The sequence below is a fragment of the Penicillium malachiteum genome, assembly GCF_028827825.1.
Source record: "Penicillium malachiteum strain IBT 17515 chromosome Unknown utg000002l:1.0-8849297.0:1.0-8852440.0, whole genome shotgun sequence".
Classification (NCBI taxonomy): Eukaryota; Fungi; Ascomycota; class Eurotiomycetes; order Eurotiales; family Aspergillaceae; genus Penicillium; species Penicillium malachiteum.
Genome location: NW_026643095.1, coordinates 1,496,083 through 1,511,361, shown reverse-complemented (window position 1 = coordinate 1,511,361; position 15,279 = coordinate 1,496,083). Strand labels below are relative to the sequence as shown.

Genomic DNA, 15,279 nt, shown 5'->3' with positions numbered 1-15,279 from the left:
GCAATTGATCAAACTCCGATTCTCCGACCTGAATCTCCGCCCGACATCCAACGTCAGTCGCACACAGACCCACGCAAATTGGAAATACAGTATATGATCGGAAAATTTAAATCCCTTCTGATTGATGGAGGTCCGACGTTATAATGTAGAGCGATCTTGTATACGCTGTCACGAGCGTAAAGTCGGCTGTGACAAGGGCAACCCATGCAGCAAATGCGTGCGCCTGAATGTTCCATGCCAATACCCGGGCCCAAAGCGAGTGAAGCGCCGAGCGCCGAAGTCTAGTGTGACTGATATGACAGCACGGCTGGATCAACTCGAACGATCTATTGCTGCACTTGCGGGACAGGCCCAATCTCCTGATTCTCCTCAGCCAAGCCACTCGCCGCCCCAGATCACCTCGGATGTGGAGCGCGCTTCCGAACCCGATGCTGGGCCTAGCACTAGTGCAGTACAAGTAAGTCGTTCATCTACGACTGCTTTGACCGCAAACCACGGGTTCCTGGCGAAGAACGGAAGCTACGTTGATGAACCCCTTCTTTCTCGCGTGCTAGAGAAAGAACATGAGCTTCAATCTGCGATGGGTTCGCCAAGTACTCATAGCAATGCTGCGATGAAACCGGTGTCCATGAAATTGGATGGAATTATTACCAACCCCCAACTTCATCAGTTGGATTTACAGGCTCTACTCCCGAGTAGGTGGCAGGCTACTCAACTCTGGGAGACGTTTTTGAGTCGTGTGGATCCGGTGGTTAAATGCATTCATATCCCAACAGTCAAGCCTAGGATATTTGCGGCCATCAGTCGACCTGATTCGGTGCCGCCCGATGTGCATTGTCTTCTCTTTGCTATATTCTTTGGTGCGGCTACTACCATGTGCTCTGATGACCCAGGGAATGAGAAGATTCGCGCGGATCTGCGTCGATATCAACAGGGTATCGAGCTTGCCATGTACCAGTCCTCGTTCTTGGACTCACCGACTGTGAAATCGCTCCAGGCTATGGCAATCTACCTGGTATGTATTATGACCTGCTGTTGATATTTCATATCGGATGTTTTAATACTAACACCGTTGGATCAGACCTGCCTACGATGTAACAACAGTAGCCGATCAGGATTCACTTTACGTGGTCTAGCAATCAGAGCCGCACAATCAATCGGTCTTCACCGAGACGGCAAGCACTTCAAACTCCCACCCTTAGAATGCGAAATTCGTCGCCGATTATGGTGGATCCTATACACAACCGACGCCCGGATGGCCGAGGACCACGGCATCACGATCGCAGAACAAGGTTACCGCAGCGACACCGAGCTTCCCGCTAACATCGACGACCAAAACCTATTTAAAACCGCCACCGAGCCTATCTCATCTCAGCCTCGCTGGACAGAAATGACATTCCAGCTCATAATTGCCGAAGTGAACAAATCATGGTACGAAGTCGGCCAAGCAACCACCAAATCGCATGACTCTTCTGATCAAGAACAACTCCTCAATGAACTAAAAACAAATCTCTATGAAAAATATATCCAGCATGGTGACCTCGACATCCCAATCCAGCGAATGGGAATGATGCTCAGCGAAGTCCTAGTCTCAAAAAGAGAAGTCCACCTTCGCCAAAAGATCCTGCACGCACAAGGTGTAAACTCCGCATCAGTGGGTAGCACAGAAGCAACGAGAGAATTACTCCGAATGGCCTCCAACGCTCTCAATCTTGGACTAAAGATGTATCAAGATGAACTCCTACACGGATTCCGCTGGTTATCATGTACATATACGCAGTTCCATTTACTGACGTATATACTTTGGCATCTCTGCGTACATCCCACAGATCCACATGTGGATGAAGCGTGGCATAATGTGAATATGCATTTCGAGCTCGTGGAGCACGATCCATCGTGGCCGGATCCAGGTGCTAAGTGGCCCATGTTAGTCCAGTTGAGGGCGAAGGCATTAAGAATTCGGAATGCGCATGTGCAACCTGTGCAGTCGATGACTGAGACTGGGATTGCTCATCGTGATGGCCCTTCGGTGGGCTTTGTGGATGATGCGATACAGGGACTTGAGATTCCGTTGGATATTGAGGATTTGGATCTAAATTGGTCTGAATTTTTTCCTGATTGGAACTATATGGCGGAAAGTATTTCTTTTATGGGTCAAGAGGGGTAGAATGTGATGCATCAAGGTATACTAGACTTTTTTGGAGTAGATATCTGCAGTTCAGCCGTGGAGTCTGTACTAATGCGACCTATCAAATCCTAATCTCAAATATAAACAATGACAAATGTCCGATATTATCTCAAATTGAGATTTGACAGGTCTAAAATTAAAAAAAGCAACATTGTACTCCCTAGACGCGTAAATAACCGGCGCCCACACACGGAGTATTAGTACGCGTTGAGCCATTTAAGAATTGAACTCCCTCCCATAACAACCCACCTCAGCAAGAAATCAATTTTCAACTTCACAGATCAGAAACAAGCAAAATGATCGACGATTTCACTCTCTTCAATGCAATCGACATCGTCCCGGAGAAAGTGCTCCGTGAGCTTTGCAAATCCATGTGCAAAGAAGTTCCCGAAGCGAGGATTCATTTAGAAAAGTAAGTCTTAGTGGAGAAGATCACCATTCTATCCGATAATGATGAGAACTTTGATGATTCCGACGCAGAGAATTACTCACATGATGAGACCTGGAAGGACGAGGCCTATGCATTCGAAGAGAGATACTCTGATGAGTCCGACTTGGAAGATGACTCTGAGAAACCATCCATCTCAGAGACCAACACTTCCAATACCAAGATGGCAGTTCCTCATTACGCTTTATGTCAGAATTGCGAAAAGGAGTTCGAGACTGATAAGAATTCCAGCACCGCTTGTCGGTATCATCCAAGTACGTAAATAACGCGTTTTCTATGGAAATATTTGAATGGTACCTGATTCATTTTAGGACGCTCGGAGCCTACAGATGAGATGTATGTGGATACGTGGGGAGCAGAGCAATATGAATTTGAGATTGATTCTGAAGCAATGAGGGAGGATTTTCCGGAGAATTTCGAGTTTACATGCTGTAGTGCGACCTTGAAGGATAATCCACATGGGTGCGGGGTCGGTTTGCACATTGATGGATCTGCTCAGCGTGATAAGACGGCGAAGAGGGCTCGTTTAAATTGAGATAGTCTTGAGTATCTGCGCATTGATGCGGTGATATTTAGTCGGTAGTTGTGTCAAAACGTAGATTCCAAATCGAACCTGACGGAATATGACGAATCTTTTGCTTTTTGTTCAAGTTAAGAGTTGACAGGTCTAAAATGGGAAAAGCAACTGTCAATAACTGAAGGCCGTCCGCATAGATGTACGCGTTCAAGAATGACTGGCATTTAAGAACTCTACCTTCCCCCTTCAAATGTTCTGACTTAGGCCACACCACCAACCCACCCCAGCAAGAATTCCATTGTTCCAAATCACCCCCAAAAAGCAAAATGATCGACAATTTACCTCTACTCACTGCAGTTGACACCGTACCGGAGAAAGTATTCCGAGAGGTTTTCAAATCCATTTGCAAAGATGTACCTGAAGCGAGGATGCAAGCAGACAAGCACTTGTTAGTGGAGAAGATCACCAGTCTCCAGTCTGAGCATTGCTCTAGTAAAGACGGATCACCTTCGAATGCCGATGCGTCAAAGATCAAGTACAAAGTTCCTCGATACATGTTTTGTCAAAACTGTAGTAAGGACTTCGCGACGAACGAGAACTCTAGTACCGCTTGTCGGTATCATCCTGGTAAGAGAACCTCGAACTTCACGTTTATTTACTATATGGACACCGCTGAGTATCTTGATTCTGCAGAGCCTTCTCAGCCCTCGGAGAAATTTCATGAGGAAATCGAGATTGACGATCATCCCTATGGTTCCGATAGCTATAGGGAGGATATGCCGGAGTATTTTGAGTTCCCTTGCTGCAAGAATACTTTGGATATTGATCCTCATGGATGCAAATATGATTGGCATGTCGAGCAGCCTATTTGTATTGAGAATGTGCCTGCGCGGAAGAAGGCTCGTGTTAATTAAGATGATGGTATTGATCGTGCACTTGCTGGGCGCTGATGCGGTGATGTATAGCTGCTGCTTAAGGAATAATAGCTAGATTTTAATCAAAACTAGTGGAAACTTGAAGTTCAAGTTATCATCACCGGGGCACTCTTGAGTTTTGATTATATCTTTAGATAATATCATATTCTCCAGTAGATAACAGAGTATGAAAATCCGACTTGGAGTCAACTGGTCTATAAGTAACTCCCCGATGTCGGAATACTAGACCTGATAAATAACGTACTCCTTCACTATTCCAACAGCGGATTTCAATAGTATCAGTTTTCTATTACCATCAATTTTTTCCATATGGATCAAGATAGATCGATAAATATAAGTATCAATAAGTTTGTTGAATATCAGGAACTGAAATGTAGTTTGTTCCTCTTGGGTGGGGACTACCCAACTACACACCGCGACGCGAATGCGTTTCCCCAATAACTTGAACTTCAAGTCCTCTCAACCGCAGTATCAACTCACTTCTCCAAGAAAATCCAATTACATACTCCATACTGAAATCGACGCAATATGGCCAAGAATTCAGCCCTAAATCTTGCGATCGACATCGTCTCAGACGAAGTTCTCCGTGAAGTTTTCAAATCAATTTGCAAAGATGTACCCGAAGCCAAGGTACAAGCAGAAAAGTATTTGCTAGCGAAAAATCCCCCAAAAGCCCCAGAGGTCCAGTCTGGCTCTCACAATCAAGATGAATCATCTTCAAAAACCAAGGTTATTGCTCCTCGCTACGCGGTCTGTCAGAATTGTGGGGAGGACTTCGCGACAAACGAGAACTCTAGTACCGCTTGTCAGTACCATCCTGGTAAGAGAACCTCGAAATTAAGCGTTCATTTATTATGTGGACACTGCTGAAAGTCTTGATTCTGCAGAACCTTCTCAGGCCTTGAAGACCCTTTGGGAAGACCTTAAAAATATCGGCGAAACATATCATCCCTCTGATTTAGATCGCTATAGGGAAGATATCCCGCAATCCTTTGTGTTTCCTTGCTGCAGGGAGAATTTGAATGCTAACCCGCCCGGGTGCGAGTTTGATTGGCATGTTGAGGGAACTGCTGATCAAGTTAAACGCGGGCATGTGGTTAAGAAAGCTCGGAAATACCCATCATCCACTATTTGTTTTTTAAGTTAGGCTGGATTTTGGTACATATGTTTGATCCAATGGCTGTTCATATTATGTGTCTTATATCTGAGCGATAAGTGGTTGTCATGAATTTCAGACCCATTGGATGGCTTCCAGTTAAAATATTTATTAATCTATGACATTAGGAGTACACCCGACTATTAGTAAGTCATCACCAGCAGGACTGAGAATTAAACACCTGTACAATCTAAAACTTGGCCTTCAAGTCAAATCCAGTGTGAACGAAGCGAGCGGCCATCACCCACAGACTTCCAGCCAGCAAGAATATGCCAGCAAAAATCTTCATGCCTGTATATGATCCGTTCTCATGCTGCAAGATGGCACCTGCGATGGGATTCGCAGTCAGACCACCAATAGACGAAAAGAGGAAGAGTAATCCAGTTCGATAACCGATCTCCGGGAAAGGCGAGATCTTGACCACCAGTGCATTAGCCAGAGAGACGTAAGCCCCCGAGGCAAATCCAAAGGTGCAAGCAAAAACAATGATCGCGGCGTTACTCGTAGCTGGAACCCATAGAGCAAGAACGAGGATGCCGGCAAGCAAGCAGGCAACAACGAGAATATTGTAGTGACCGAGCTTGTCGGAGGAGATGCCAGCCAAAATACGGCCAAATAAACTGCAACGCATGAGCTAATGGACATGGAAAAAGGGGAAACAGTGATTTAACTTACCTTGCTGCATTGAGCATGGCAACGAGGTAGTTTGCCAAGTAGGTACTCATACCAGCCTCCATTGCCTCAACAACCAGATAATTGATCGGGACAAAGATGCCGAATGTTAAGCACAAGAATCCACCGATCACGAGGAGCATCTTTATCTCACGGAAGGGTTTCAGCAGGGTTTCCTTGGACATAGTGCGTGGCTTTGGAGGTACCCGAGATCGAACAGTGAGATTAGCAACTACCAAGAGAGCGAGAATCATAAAGGCGGCAGTTCGCATCGTCCAGCCATACCCAACCTTGTCCATTAACTTGCTCACCATGATAGGAAAGATCACACCGCCGAGACTGGAACCTGTAGCAACGATACCATACGCAGCACCACGCTTCTTGTTGAACCAGCTAGGAATTGAAGTCATCGATGGCTGGAAGATCGCACATGTACCCATGGCGCTGCAGACACCTTGGGAGAGAAGAACCTGGTAATATTCCTTGGAGATGGATGCCATCATGAGTCCAAAGACGTGCAAGAATGAACCACCGAGAATAAGGTAGCGAGGACCAAATTTGTCATAGAGCTGACCAACAATTGGTCCCTAATTATTCTATTAGCGCACTTTAGATCAAAATCGGATAAACCTGAACATACCATGGCAAACATGAAGAAGATCTGAAGAGAAGGAATCCAGGCAATAGTACTTGAAGAGTACTGGCTCAATAGTTCAGTTTCATAGTAACTTTGAAATACTCCAACGCCTATTTCTGATTAGCAGCGCGTTTCAAAGATTCACAGATGAGAAAATTCAGATGCTCAGGCTTGAACTTACTATTGATCCAACCAAAGGTACAGAACAAGGAGCACCATGCACCCAGAGCAACTAACCAGGCTGTAAGACCTCCATCGGGTGCGGCATCCTGGGTCCACTCTGCTTTAGGGGTCTCCTTCTCGATGGATTTGCACTCGTGCTCGGAGCTTGGGAGCGGGAGTGCAGACTTTGAGTCAGCCACACTCATTTTGAAGAAAACAAATAGACCTGAGACTGAGCTGTGAGGAACTTGAGACTCTCAAAAGGGGTATCTACGAGCTTAGAAGAGAGAAATGGTTTTTATTAAGGATGCATAGGTATGAAGGTTGCTTTCGGTGATTTCGGCATTCTGAACAGCCGCACCGAGGATGTGAATGTCCGAAGCATAAGCCTCAACATTGATCTGGCCAAGTGGATACGGCCCCTGGGACTCGTCGGATTTAGCAATATTAGCAGGGGCTTGAGGTCAGCCTTTCTGTATGTATGCCTAGATACTGGATTTCCCCCGGCAGATTTTGGTTTCTCTTTCCGGATTAGTGCTCACCCTCTTGCCGCTTTTGCTCAGTGAGTAGATCTAGGCACGGCTTCCTGCTCACTGATCGGCTCACTGAGCCTTACGTAAGCGCAGGCGCAGGCTCAGTGAGCGGATCAGTCAGCTCAGCCCCGACTCACTGAGCCTGCTCCCAGTCCTGTGGTTCACCCACCAATCGCACCATAAAGGGCCAACGGTATGAGTTAGCCACCTAAATAAAATGCTCGGCGCTAGTGCAAATGAGTGGACCTACTTAGAAATCAATCTCCCATCTAGAAAGAGATGGCCTGGTGCACATGGCCATGGCATTTCACATTTTGTGTTTCATCGTAAGTACTAAGGATTAGCAGCGCGAGATCAGGATTTCTGGCCTATCAGATTCTATGTAAATTTTGCTCCTAGGAGCCACTCGCCTCGACTCAATTACTTTTTGGGGCTTTCTAGCCCTAGGAAGTTAATTGCGTATTACAGTAGCTCATCAGAGGCCAATTTCTATCATCTTCATCTCCCAAGAGCCAAGAGTGGAGATGATCTAAATTCCGATTGAGCCTTCTATCTTAAACAATACTTATGATAGAGAATTTTTTTTTTCTTCGTGCAGTTTGTTACTGTTAGATCACGTGGTCTGTATAGTTCAGACCAAGGTGGCTAGGTAGATAGCTCTCGACGTGTCGGGGCAGACTTCCCCTCCGCGCGCTTCCCCCCATACGTGTTCTTTCCTGTAGCTGTTCCATAGGCACACCTCTTAATAGTTACTATCAGAATACGAGGAGGCCCCACTGGCGCATGTGTCAAGAAAGTGCCCAGGTGGTAGTCAATGAAACCTAGAGTAATATGAAGAAGCCTATGTAGGGTGCGGGATTTTTAGAGTCAACGAAATCCATGGATACAGTTCTTTTATCTCTCAGCAAAAATTCCGTCCCCCAGTTTATTTCTGTTTTTCTCTTCCTCTCTCACTTCTACATCCATCTCCAACATTATAACACCCACACTATTACAATACACATTGTGTGCTCATCAATCACTCTGAATGGCTGATCCTCGCTCTATGAGCTCTCTCGTCTCCATTGTTTCCTCAATCCCAGGAGCACCAGCTGGGCTTCAATTATCTCAAGAGACACATCTACCTTAATTTGATTATTTTCCAGAAAAGGAGGCTTGAAACCACTTGCAATGTGGCATATATTTGATCCAACATCAAACAGCATTTGTCTTTTGAGTTAAAATGTATAATTCAGGCCTATCTTCAGGCGTGAGATGGAGGGAACAGCTAATACGCAACGAGTAGACAGTGTCAAGACTGTTGAGGATGGTGCTACTACTGTAATGGAAAACGAAGATTGCTTGGGCTACAGGGCCAAGGCAAGTCCAAGACTGATGGACCGTTGGCTCGATGCAACTGTCAGGTGAGCTGGCTCTGCATCTATGTTTCTACTCATCATTGCGGGTTTATTGACCTGGGCATTGATGGGAATTGCTTATGGAGATTCCGACATCTGGGAAGCTGCAATGTCGGATGTCTAGGCCATTCTGTGTTATGTATTCAAATCCCTCTTGATGTATCAGCTGATCCGTGAATACTCCGATCAGCGCGAGGCTATGCTTGAAATTAGGTCTCGATGTGCCAGTCATCGCCGTATGATCGTTATTGTCAAGAAGAATTTAGGGCTGGAGAGAATTTGTCTTATCGCCAAAAAGTGTAACGACCAGCCTCTGGAATCGCTGGACTATGCTTTGCATACCTAGAGTCTCTTTTCTTGATGTCACCTCTGCTAAGATATTTGGATATATTGTGATGGTGGGTCTGTATTGGATCTGTATCTTTGTGTAGTTAGGCTTTGGCCATTACTGGCGCTCTCTACCGCATCATGTGTTAGTATAGCGCTGATAAATAGGGTGGGAACATTTTTGCTGTGTCTTTAGCTGGTATGAATCTCTTCCTGGCTAACTTGAGGCTGGTTTTATAAAACATGAAATTACTCTTTGTTCTTCATAGTGTCTCCACATTTCCAGAGCTAATATATTATCTTTTTAAAGGAAAGCTAGTGGACCTATATTTGTAAATGGTGTTACCGCGATGGCCAGATCTGGCCCTTGCATAAACATGACTTTGCTTTTCTTTTTTGATTCTTTTTAGCGGATAGAGATGCGTTTTCATTCTTTTTCCGGCCGTACCAGTTTGTATATGGCCACATTGTCAGCATTTGACTGGATACTGAGAGCCCGAATCTGACAGAAAATCAAAGTTGGTGAAATATAACTGGGTTTATTTTTGGTCATTGAAGTACATCACCATAGACCTGGCAATTTCTAATATTTGCATAAGCAAAGTCATCACATTTGAGACTGAATAAGAATTTTATCTAACATTCTGAATGATACGGCATTCTAGAGTTCTGAATCGAGGCTAGAGTATTAGGGGTGATATGTTGATGATTAGCTCTCAGAAGACTGTATTTTTGTTAGTGATCTCATCTTAGTAGGTAGTGCAGATCAAATGTACAGATATAAAAGACAAAAACATACAACAGCATGTCTAAGGTGGTGGTCACCTAGCGCCCACGATTTAGGAGTGGGCGGCTCGCCGCTCTATTCAGCCCTCTTTAGGGCAATCCGGGCGGATCTTCACCCAAATGTTCAGCCTTTGAATCACAACGTACCTTCTCGCATATTGTGTAAGTAGTAGCCGCCCTTCTTTCTTTTTTGTTTCTCCCTTTCCATTTTTCTTTCCTTTTTTTTATTCCACAATCCCACTATTCTTCCATCTTTCAAAGCTTACGTGACCGCCAAGACAGGATGCGTGCTAAGCGTGACCCAACGTTGAAATTCCTGAATTATGTTGTGAACTTTAAGGAGCACACCAACAGCAAAATACACGGTTGGGACTACCATAAATTGACTTAGGTTATAGTGAGAAATTGCTTTCATTCGATACGTGAGCAGCGTCTCTCCTAGTAGGAATGTCCGTCATTATTGAAACTAATGTCCTTAGGTTTCTCAACTTGCATCTACAGGCTGTTGATCCCCTAGATATCTAAACGTACTGGGTATTCATAGAGTGGATCGGAATAGGGACGGATAGTCAGATTGAGAAACGGCTTATAGATTTACGTAGATATACTTTAAATGTGACCTGTGGTTTACAGACCAGGCGGAATGGCAGGCTCATTATCAAGAATATCTTAATAATACAAACGACTTGCTACGCTGTGATCCCCTGATATTTCGGTATGCACCTACATGTATATAGCCAGGACTCTATTTATTCTGCCTAGGCACCAAAAAGAAACCGTCAAAAAGAATGGTTTAATTTATAGTCTCACGAGTATTCCCAGATAGGCCCAAGAGCATGCATGGATCTTTTCCGCAAATATAGAGCTTCAGATCCTTCACAGTAGTCGGTCCATCCAGGGGAATAAGAAGGTCGCCAGTTCAAAACCATAGCAAAGGATGTCACAATTAGAACTGCTAATTTCGATAGCCCACCCGACTCAACAGGTCCTTTCGTCCTGGGGAGTAATTGTTTTTGAGGCATGGTAGTGCATTATCAATGATGGTGTAGAATTCTTAAAGAGAGACCTTGCGGATACACCGAGGACTGAATATTCTGTGCTCTCCGCTGCCCAATTTTCAGTACTGAAAAGGGTTGTGGACAATAAGTTCCATTTGGGATGGCAACTAGTTGGATTGCCCACAGGACTGGTCCGATAATTTTGAATTACCTCACAGTTGATTGGGGCCCAAATGAAAACAGAAATGAATTAAGGAGGGACATAAGAGACAAACGCATTTGAGCAAACATGGGCAAAGCTTGGATGATTCTATAAAGTCTCGAAGTGACGTGCATGCTGGATGGCCCATTACTGAAAAGAGAGCGAAGACAAAGAAGAGATTCAATAGTCTAGATTTGTGTTCCTTAGGCAATTGATGACCCGCCTGGCCTGACAGCGCCACCTGGCTTACCAGAAGTAGCTCTCCACATAGTCGTGTAATTGCTGTAGGTCGATAGCTCGGTGTCGCTGTCTGGATATTGAACTATGCCTTTCATTGCGAAGATCTTTGTTCTAGGAAGCCGTGACATATCGATAAGACTTGTTCTTGGAGTGTCCCCAGAGTCCTTGACATAATGTACGAAATCAGCCAGGAGAAAGAGGTGGGGGAGGTTGGGGATCTAAAGGTATGGAGGAGACGTGCTATGGCTTACCTCAATTGCAATAACTGCTCTCCAGGTTAGATTTGTCTCAAGATAAGTCTCCACTTCCTCTGGTTCCATTGTGCGGAAATCCGGTTTGCCAGGATCTTTGGCCAAGTCCAATATCGCCTTCGTGATTGGGATTTGTGCGGTAGATAATACCCCTTCTCTCTTTTGTTCAAGGCAATTGTGGCACTGTACAGTATTTCTAGTTCCCTCTAGAGTACTGCTGAAGGTGAACATACTGCCAATGTAGGTTTCAGGTCGAGCAAAGGACTCCACCTCGCTTGGTGGTATGCCGAGAAAGAAGCGAATGTAGTAGGATGCTCCATCTAACGCGTATCTATCCATAACAGTAAGTTCAACCGCAGTGTTCGGAAGATCCTCAACTTCGGATTTAAGTAGATGTGGTATTACCGGTCATATTCGACGTTAATCGTATAGTCATTCTCTCTCCCGATTATATCAGAAGCACGTTGAATCTCTCGACGTAAGGTACCATACTTCTCGTTGATTTTCATCCGGAGAACTGAGAGGTCATCCTGAACATCCATCTGTCGGTCGCTAGTGGCGCCAGGAGTGAGGGCGAACAGTCTAGCAGATCCTACTGGTGAGACTTGAACTGATAAATCGTCGTAATTATATTTGAGACTGGTTTTCCAGTCTCTACATTCATCGGAGCTCCATGACGCGCCTGTCGTATCTCGATGGAAAGGATCAAGCTTTGCTGCTCCGATTCCTGTCGTAGGGCTATACCACATAGCTGGGTGGAGCGTTTGAAATATCGCCGCCAGACGATCTATATTGCTGTACGATGTTAGAATGAGTTGTTTGGAAGAAGATATGCATACCAATGATGGAACCAAAAGATAGGGTCAAAAGCAGCAACTGAAGGATCGGCCATGTGCCCGAGTCTTCCATTACCACCTCCGGTTGCTCCCTATTACACATTAGTCAGGTCCTGAAGAGAATCGGGGCTGCGCTTGCAAACTGCCCATATATGGAACTAACGTGAATGACATTGTGGACGAACTCCAACGACAAGTAATCATTATTTGTGTCTGCGTGGAACTTTGTTGACTCAAATGATTCCCAGGAGCTGAAGTTGGTAGCGAATAATCTGTAGACCTCGTCTTCAATTGTTGTTATCCCAGACCCTCCCTGTATAGCTTTATTGGCATCATTCCAATTATTGATGCCATTCATCCATCTAGCTGCAGGCTTCGTAAGGTCGATACCCCACCTGCTGGTTGCAATTGCCTTGTCCCACTGGTAAACATGAGCCATTTGTTTTCAAACTGCTTTTACGCGTTAGGTCCACTTACCGGGGTTCCAACAAGGCTAAACTCGCCCATCTTTTTATCACCCATAGCGACACCAGTAGGGTTGGCGAATCTCGAAAGCGGATTAATAATATTCACCATTGTAGGAGGATCATCGTTAACAATGTCCAAAATATCGATCCGCTCCTTAGTGAAGATCTGTGGTAATCCGTAATCGTTTATGTATGCCTGCTTTGAAGCCCAATCCCAGTAGGGCAGGCGCCATTCCTTCGCTGCGTCTTTCCATAGTCCCCTTTTGTTTTCAGGAATATCTCTCACGATGATAGTCAACATGGTATCGTAAATTCGTTGCTATGGATATAAATGTCATTCGCAATTTTCACAGACTTTTGGGGATAAGTTACAAACCTCAAATAGTGCCAGGTATGGACGGTGCCAAGTGACAAAGGTCTCCTTGTTATGTGCACACCACCAACCAGTCAAGCCAGGAGGGTTGCCAACTCCATCCCAGCTTACATCAGGGTTGCCGTGAATGCCTTGTCAACGTAGGAAATTTAGTAGGACTTTCTCTTTAAGGCTCAACTAGAGACACAAACCTGCGATTCGATAATATGAAAGCCGATCCTGAGTTGGAGATAATTTCTGGAACTCGGTAAGAGCTCTCATGAACAGAGAGACTTGGCGCGAATTGTTCGGGTCATTTATCCAGGCCGTGACCTCTTTCCGAGATGGGGGATTTGGGTGTTCTGTAGGCAATGGAATGCCTTGGATTGCATAAGTTGCCTGCGCCATCCTGCAATTTCTTTAGTGAGCGTTGATGGTCGATAGTATATTTCGTGACTGCCATATTCAAATAGAAGGGAGAGGACAAAAAGCAGAAGGGGATCCTTCTGTTTATAATTAACGTAATGAGCAATATGCGCATTTGAGTGCGTTCGGGCTATACAGAAGTAGTGGCTTGCACTGGTAGTTTGGCTAGAACCTGGCAGGCCCATCTCAACTACGGGTTGTTCATTTTTGCAAGATATGACATGATAATGGCAGTAAGAGTGATGGAATTACTCGTCATACATTGTCAGTGAGTAATGCCTACCAGGAATTAATGGCGGAAGCAAAATCCGATAGTAGCCAGTATTTCTGGACTAGTCCGCTCCAATTTTACAAGTCTGCGGTAACTGGTACTAGTAGCAGCCCGGATGGAGACTGTAATTATTAAAATGGCTGCGAATTCTCATCCACTGAAGCTCAATTAGGGTTTGATCCAGGGTCTGATGTGTAGTGGTTACTCGCCGTAGGATACCGGAACCATCGGAAATAGGCGACAGCAACTAAATCAAGGCTTATGAACTTATTATCTATTTCATAGTACCAGAATTATTGAGAAGGACATACTAGCCTGTATAGACGTTTATAGGGCGAATGAGACTCCTGACCTCGCAATTCGATCAATCTGATCGGGTGAGACAATGGGGACGATGGCCTAGCAGTAGGCGTCAAAGATATAATGAATACCAAAGCTACTAGTACGCATGGCTCACTTGACCAGTAGATCGCTACTAGTGTATCCTAGATATTCACATGTGCCTACTCCAAGTCAATATGGCTCTCAACTATATAAAGGTCATCTGTCGTAGTGCTTCGACTCTTCTGCCGTTGCTATCCTGCGAGGTGCTGGTGCCCTTATTTTTGGTTCATTGGCTCATAAGTTTACCCCCAAGATTGGAGGTATCTAATCGTCTGCTTCGCATATGTGCGGGCACATGCAAGATGACCACGACAGACTTCACCGTGACTAATTCAGGGCCAGAAACCACTAATCCTCGTGATCCGAACCGCACCCCAGGGGGATCCTCATGCGGTTCTGCTGCTGCTGTAGCCGACTTCCAAGTCCCTATTAGCTTTGGGGCACAGACTGGTGGCAGTGTCATTTGCCCAGCATCTTACACCGGGGTCCTCGCCATGAAACCAACTTACAATGCAATTTCGCTTGAAGGGCAGAATTCTTCTGCCCCAAGTTTCGATATATTTAGCCTTTTGCCAGAAGTGCGGAGTATCTGCAGCTGCCAACAGATATTTTTGCTCTTAAAGACGATGAGCTTCCTCTACAAGAAGATATATAAATTAACTAAGTCTTGGTTGTTTGGATTAGGACTCCTATATAGTCTTAGGCAGGATTAACTACTATTATAGCTATAGAATAAGCTATGGTAATTCTTTAGAACTTAGGTGCCAGGGTTGAGGGAATTGACTTACTCTCTGAGGTTTTGGATGCCAGAAACCTTAGGCAAATCCAGAAACTTATCACTAATGCCGAGGCCCAGGAGTCCTTTCTTAGGGAATACCGAGTCTGTAAAGCAAAATTGTCTCCTAAGAACATTATCGAAAGGATTCCCAATCGTACACACGGAAATCTGTTGAAAGCCTCTGACACATATCGCGTTAGCTGATGGGAGAATCGCTTATGGCTTTGAACGCATCGCTGAGCTTGCCGAGGAAGGTAACAGTGAGGATGATGCCGCCGAACTCAAGGCATTAAAAATGCTGGTAAGATTCTCCATC

General features: G+C 45.0%; 7 protein-coding genes across 7 annotated transcripts; 5 read left to right on the top strand and 2 right to left on the bottom strand.

The window, feature by feature from the left end:
- Nucleotides 1-124: 124 nt before the first annotated feature.
- N7483_003607 (Zn(II)2Cys6 transcription factor) lies at nt 125-2,167 on the top strand (the record flags this gene model as incomplete). Its single annotated transcript, XM_057087044.1, has 2 exons — nt 125-1,015; nt 1,082-2,167. 2 exons carry the CDS (start codon nt 125-127, stop codon nt 2,165-2,167), a joined length of 1,977 nt encoding a protein of 658 aa, XP_056946873.1.
- A 317-nt stretch (nt 2,168-2,484) lies between these two features.
- Nucleotides 2,485-3,171, top strand: N7483_003606 (uncharacterized protein; the record flags this gene model as incomplete). The annotated part of the gene is made up of 3 exons (XM_057087043.1): nt 2,485-2,542; nt 2,612-2,890; nt 2,948-3,171. The coding sequence occupies 3 exons, from the start codon at nt 2,485-2,487 to the stop codon at nt 3,169-3,171; spliced, it is 561 nt and encodes a 186-aa protein (XP_056946872.1).
- Nucleotides 3,172-3,479: 308 nt separating this feature from the next.
- Nucleotides 3,480-4,067, top strand: N7483_003605 (uncharacterized protein; the record flags this gene model as incomplete). Its single annotated transcript, XM_057087042.1, has 1 exon — nt 3,480-4,067. One exon carries the CDS (start codon nt 3,480-3,482, stop codon nt 4,065-4,067), a length of 588 nt encoding a protein of 195 aa, XP_056946871.1.
- Nucleotides 4,068-4,616: 549 nt separating this feature from the next.
- On the top strand, nt 4,617-5,015 carry N7483_003604 (uncharacterized protein; the record flags this gene model as incomplete). The annotated part of the gene is made up of 2 exons (XM_057087041.1): nt 4,617-4,908; nt 4,987-5,015. The coding sequence occupies 2 exons, from the start codon at nt 4,617-4,619 to the stop codon at nt 5,013-5,015; spliced, it is 321 nt and encodes a 106-aa protein (XP_056946870.1).
- A 419-nt stretch (nt 5,016-5,434) lies between these two features.
- On the bottom strand, nt 5,435-6,921 carry N7483_003603 (MCT family MFS transporter; the record flags this gene model as incomplete). Its single annotated transcript, XM_057087040.1, has 4 exons — nt 5,435-5,864; nt 5,920-6,503; nt 6,557-6,663; nt 6,735-6,921. 4 exons carry the CDS (start codon nt 6,919-6,921, stop codon nt 5,435-5,437), a joined length of 1,308 nt encoding a protein of 435 aa, XP_056946869.1.
- Nucleotides 6,922-8,802: 1,881 nt separating this feature from the next.
- On the top strand, nt 8,803-8,991 carry N7483_003602 (uncharacterized protein; the record flags this gene model as incomplete). The annotated part of the gene is made up of 1 exon (XM_057087039.1): nt 8,803-8,991. One exon carries the CDS (start codon nt 8,803-8,805, stop codon nt 8,989-8,991), a length of 189 nt encoding a protein of 62 aa, XP_056946868.1.
- Nucleotides 8,992-11,416: 2,425 nt separating this feature from the next.
- Nucleotides 11,417-13,512, bottom strand: tyr1 (uncharacterized protein; the record flags this gene model as incomplete). The annotated part of the gene is made up of 7 exons (XM_057087038.1): nt 11,417-11,780; nt 11,855-12,244; nt 12,289-12,377; nt 12,449-12,706; nt 12,763-13,071; nt 13,129-13,256; nt 13,317-13,512. 7 exons carry the CDS (start codon nt 13,510-13,512, stop codon nt 11,417-11,419), a joined length of 1,734 nt encoding a protein of 577 aa, XP_056946867.1.
- Between the last annotated feature and the right edge of the window lie 1,767 nt (nt 13,513-15,279).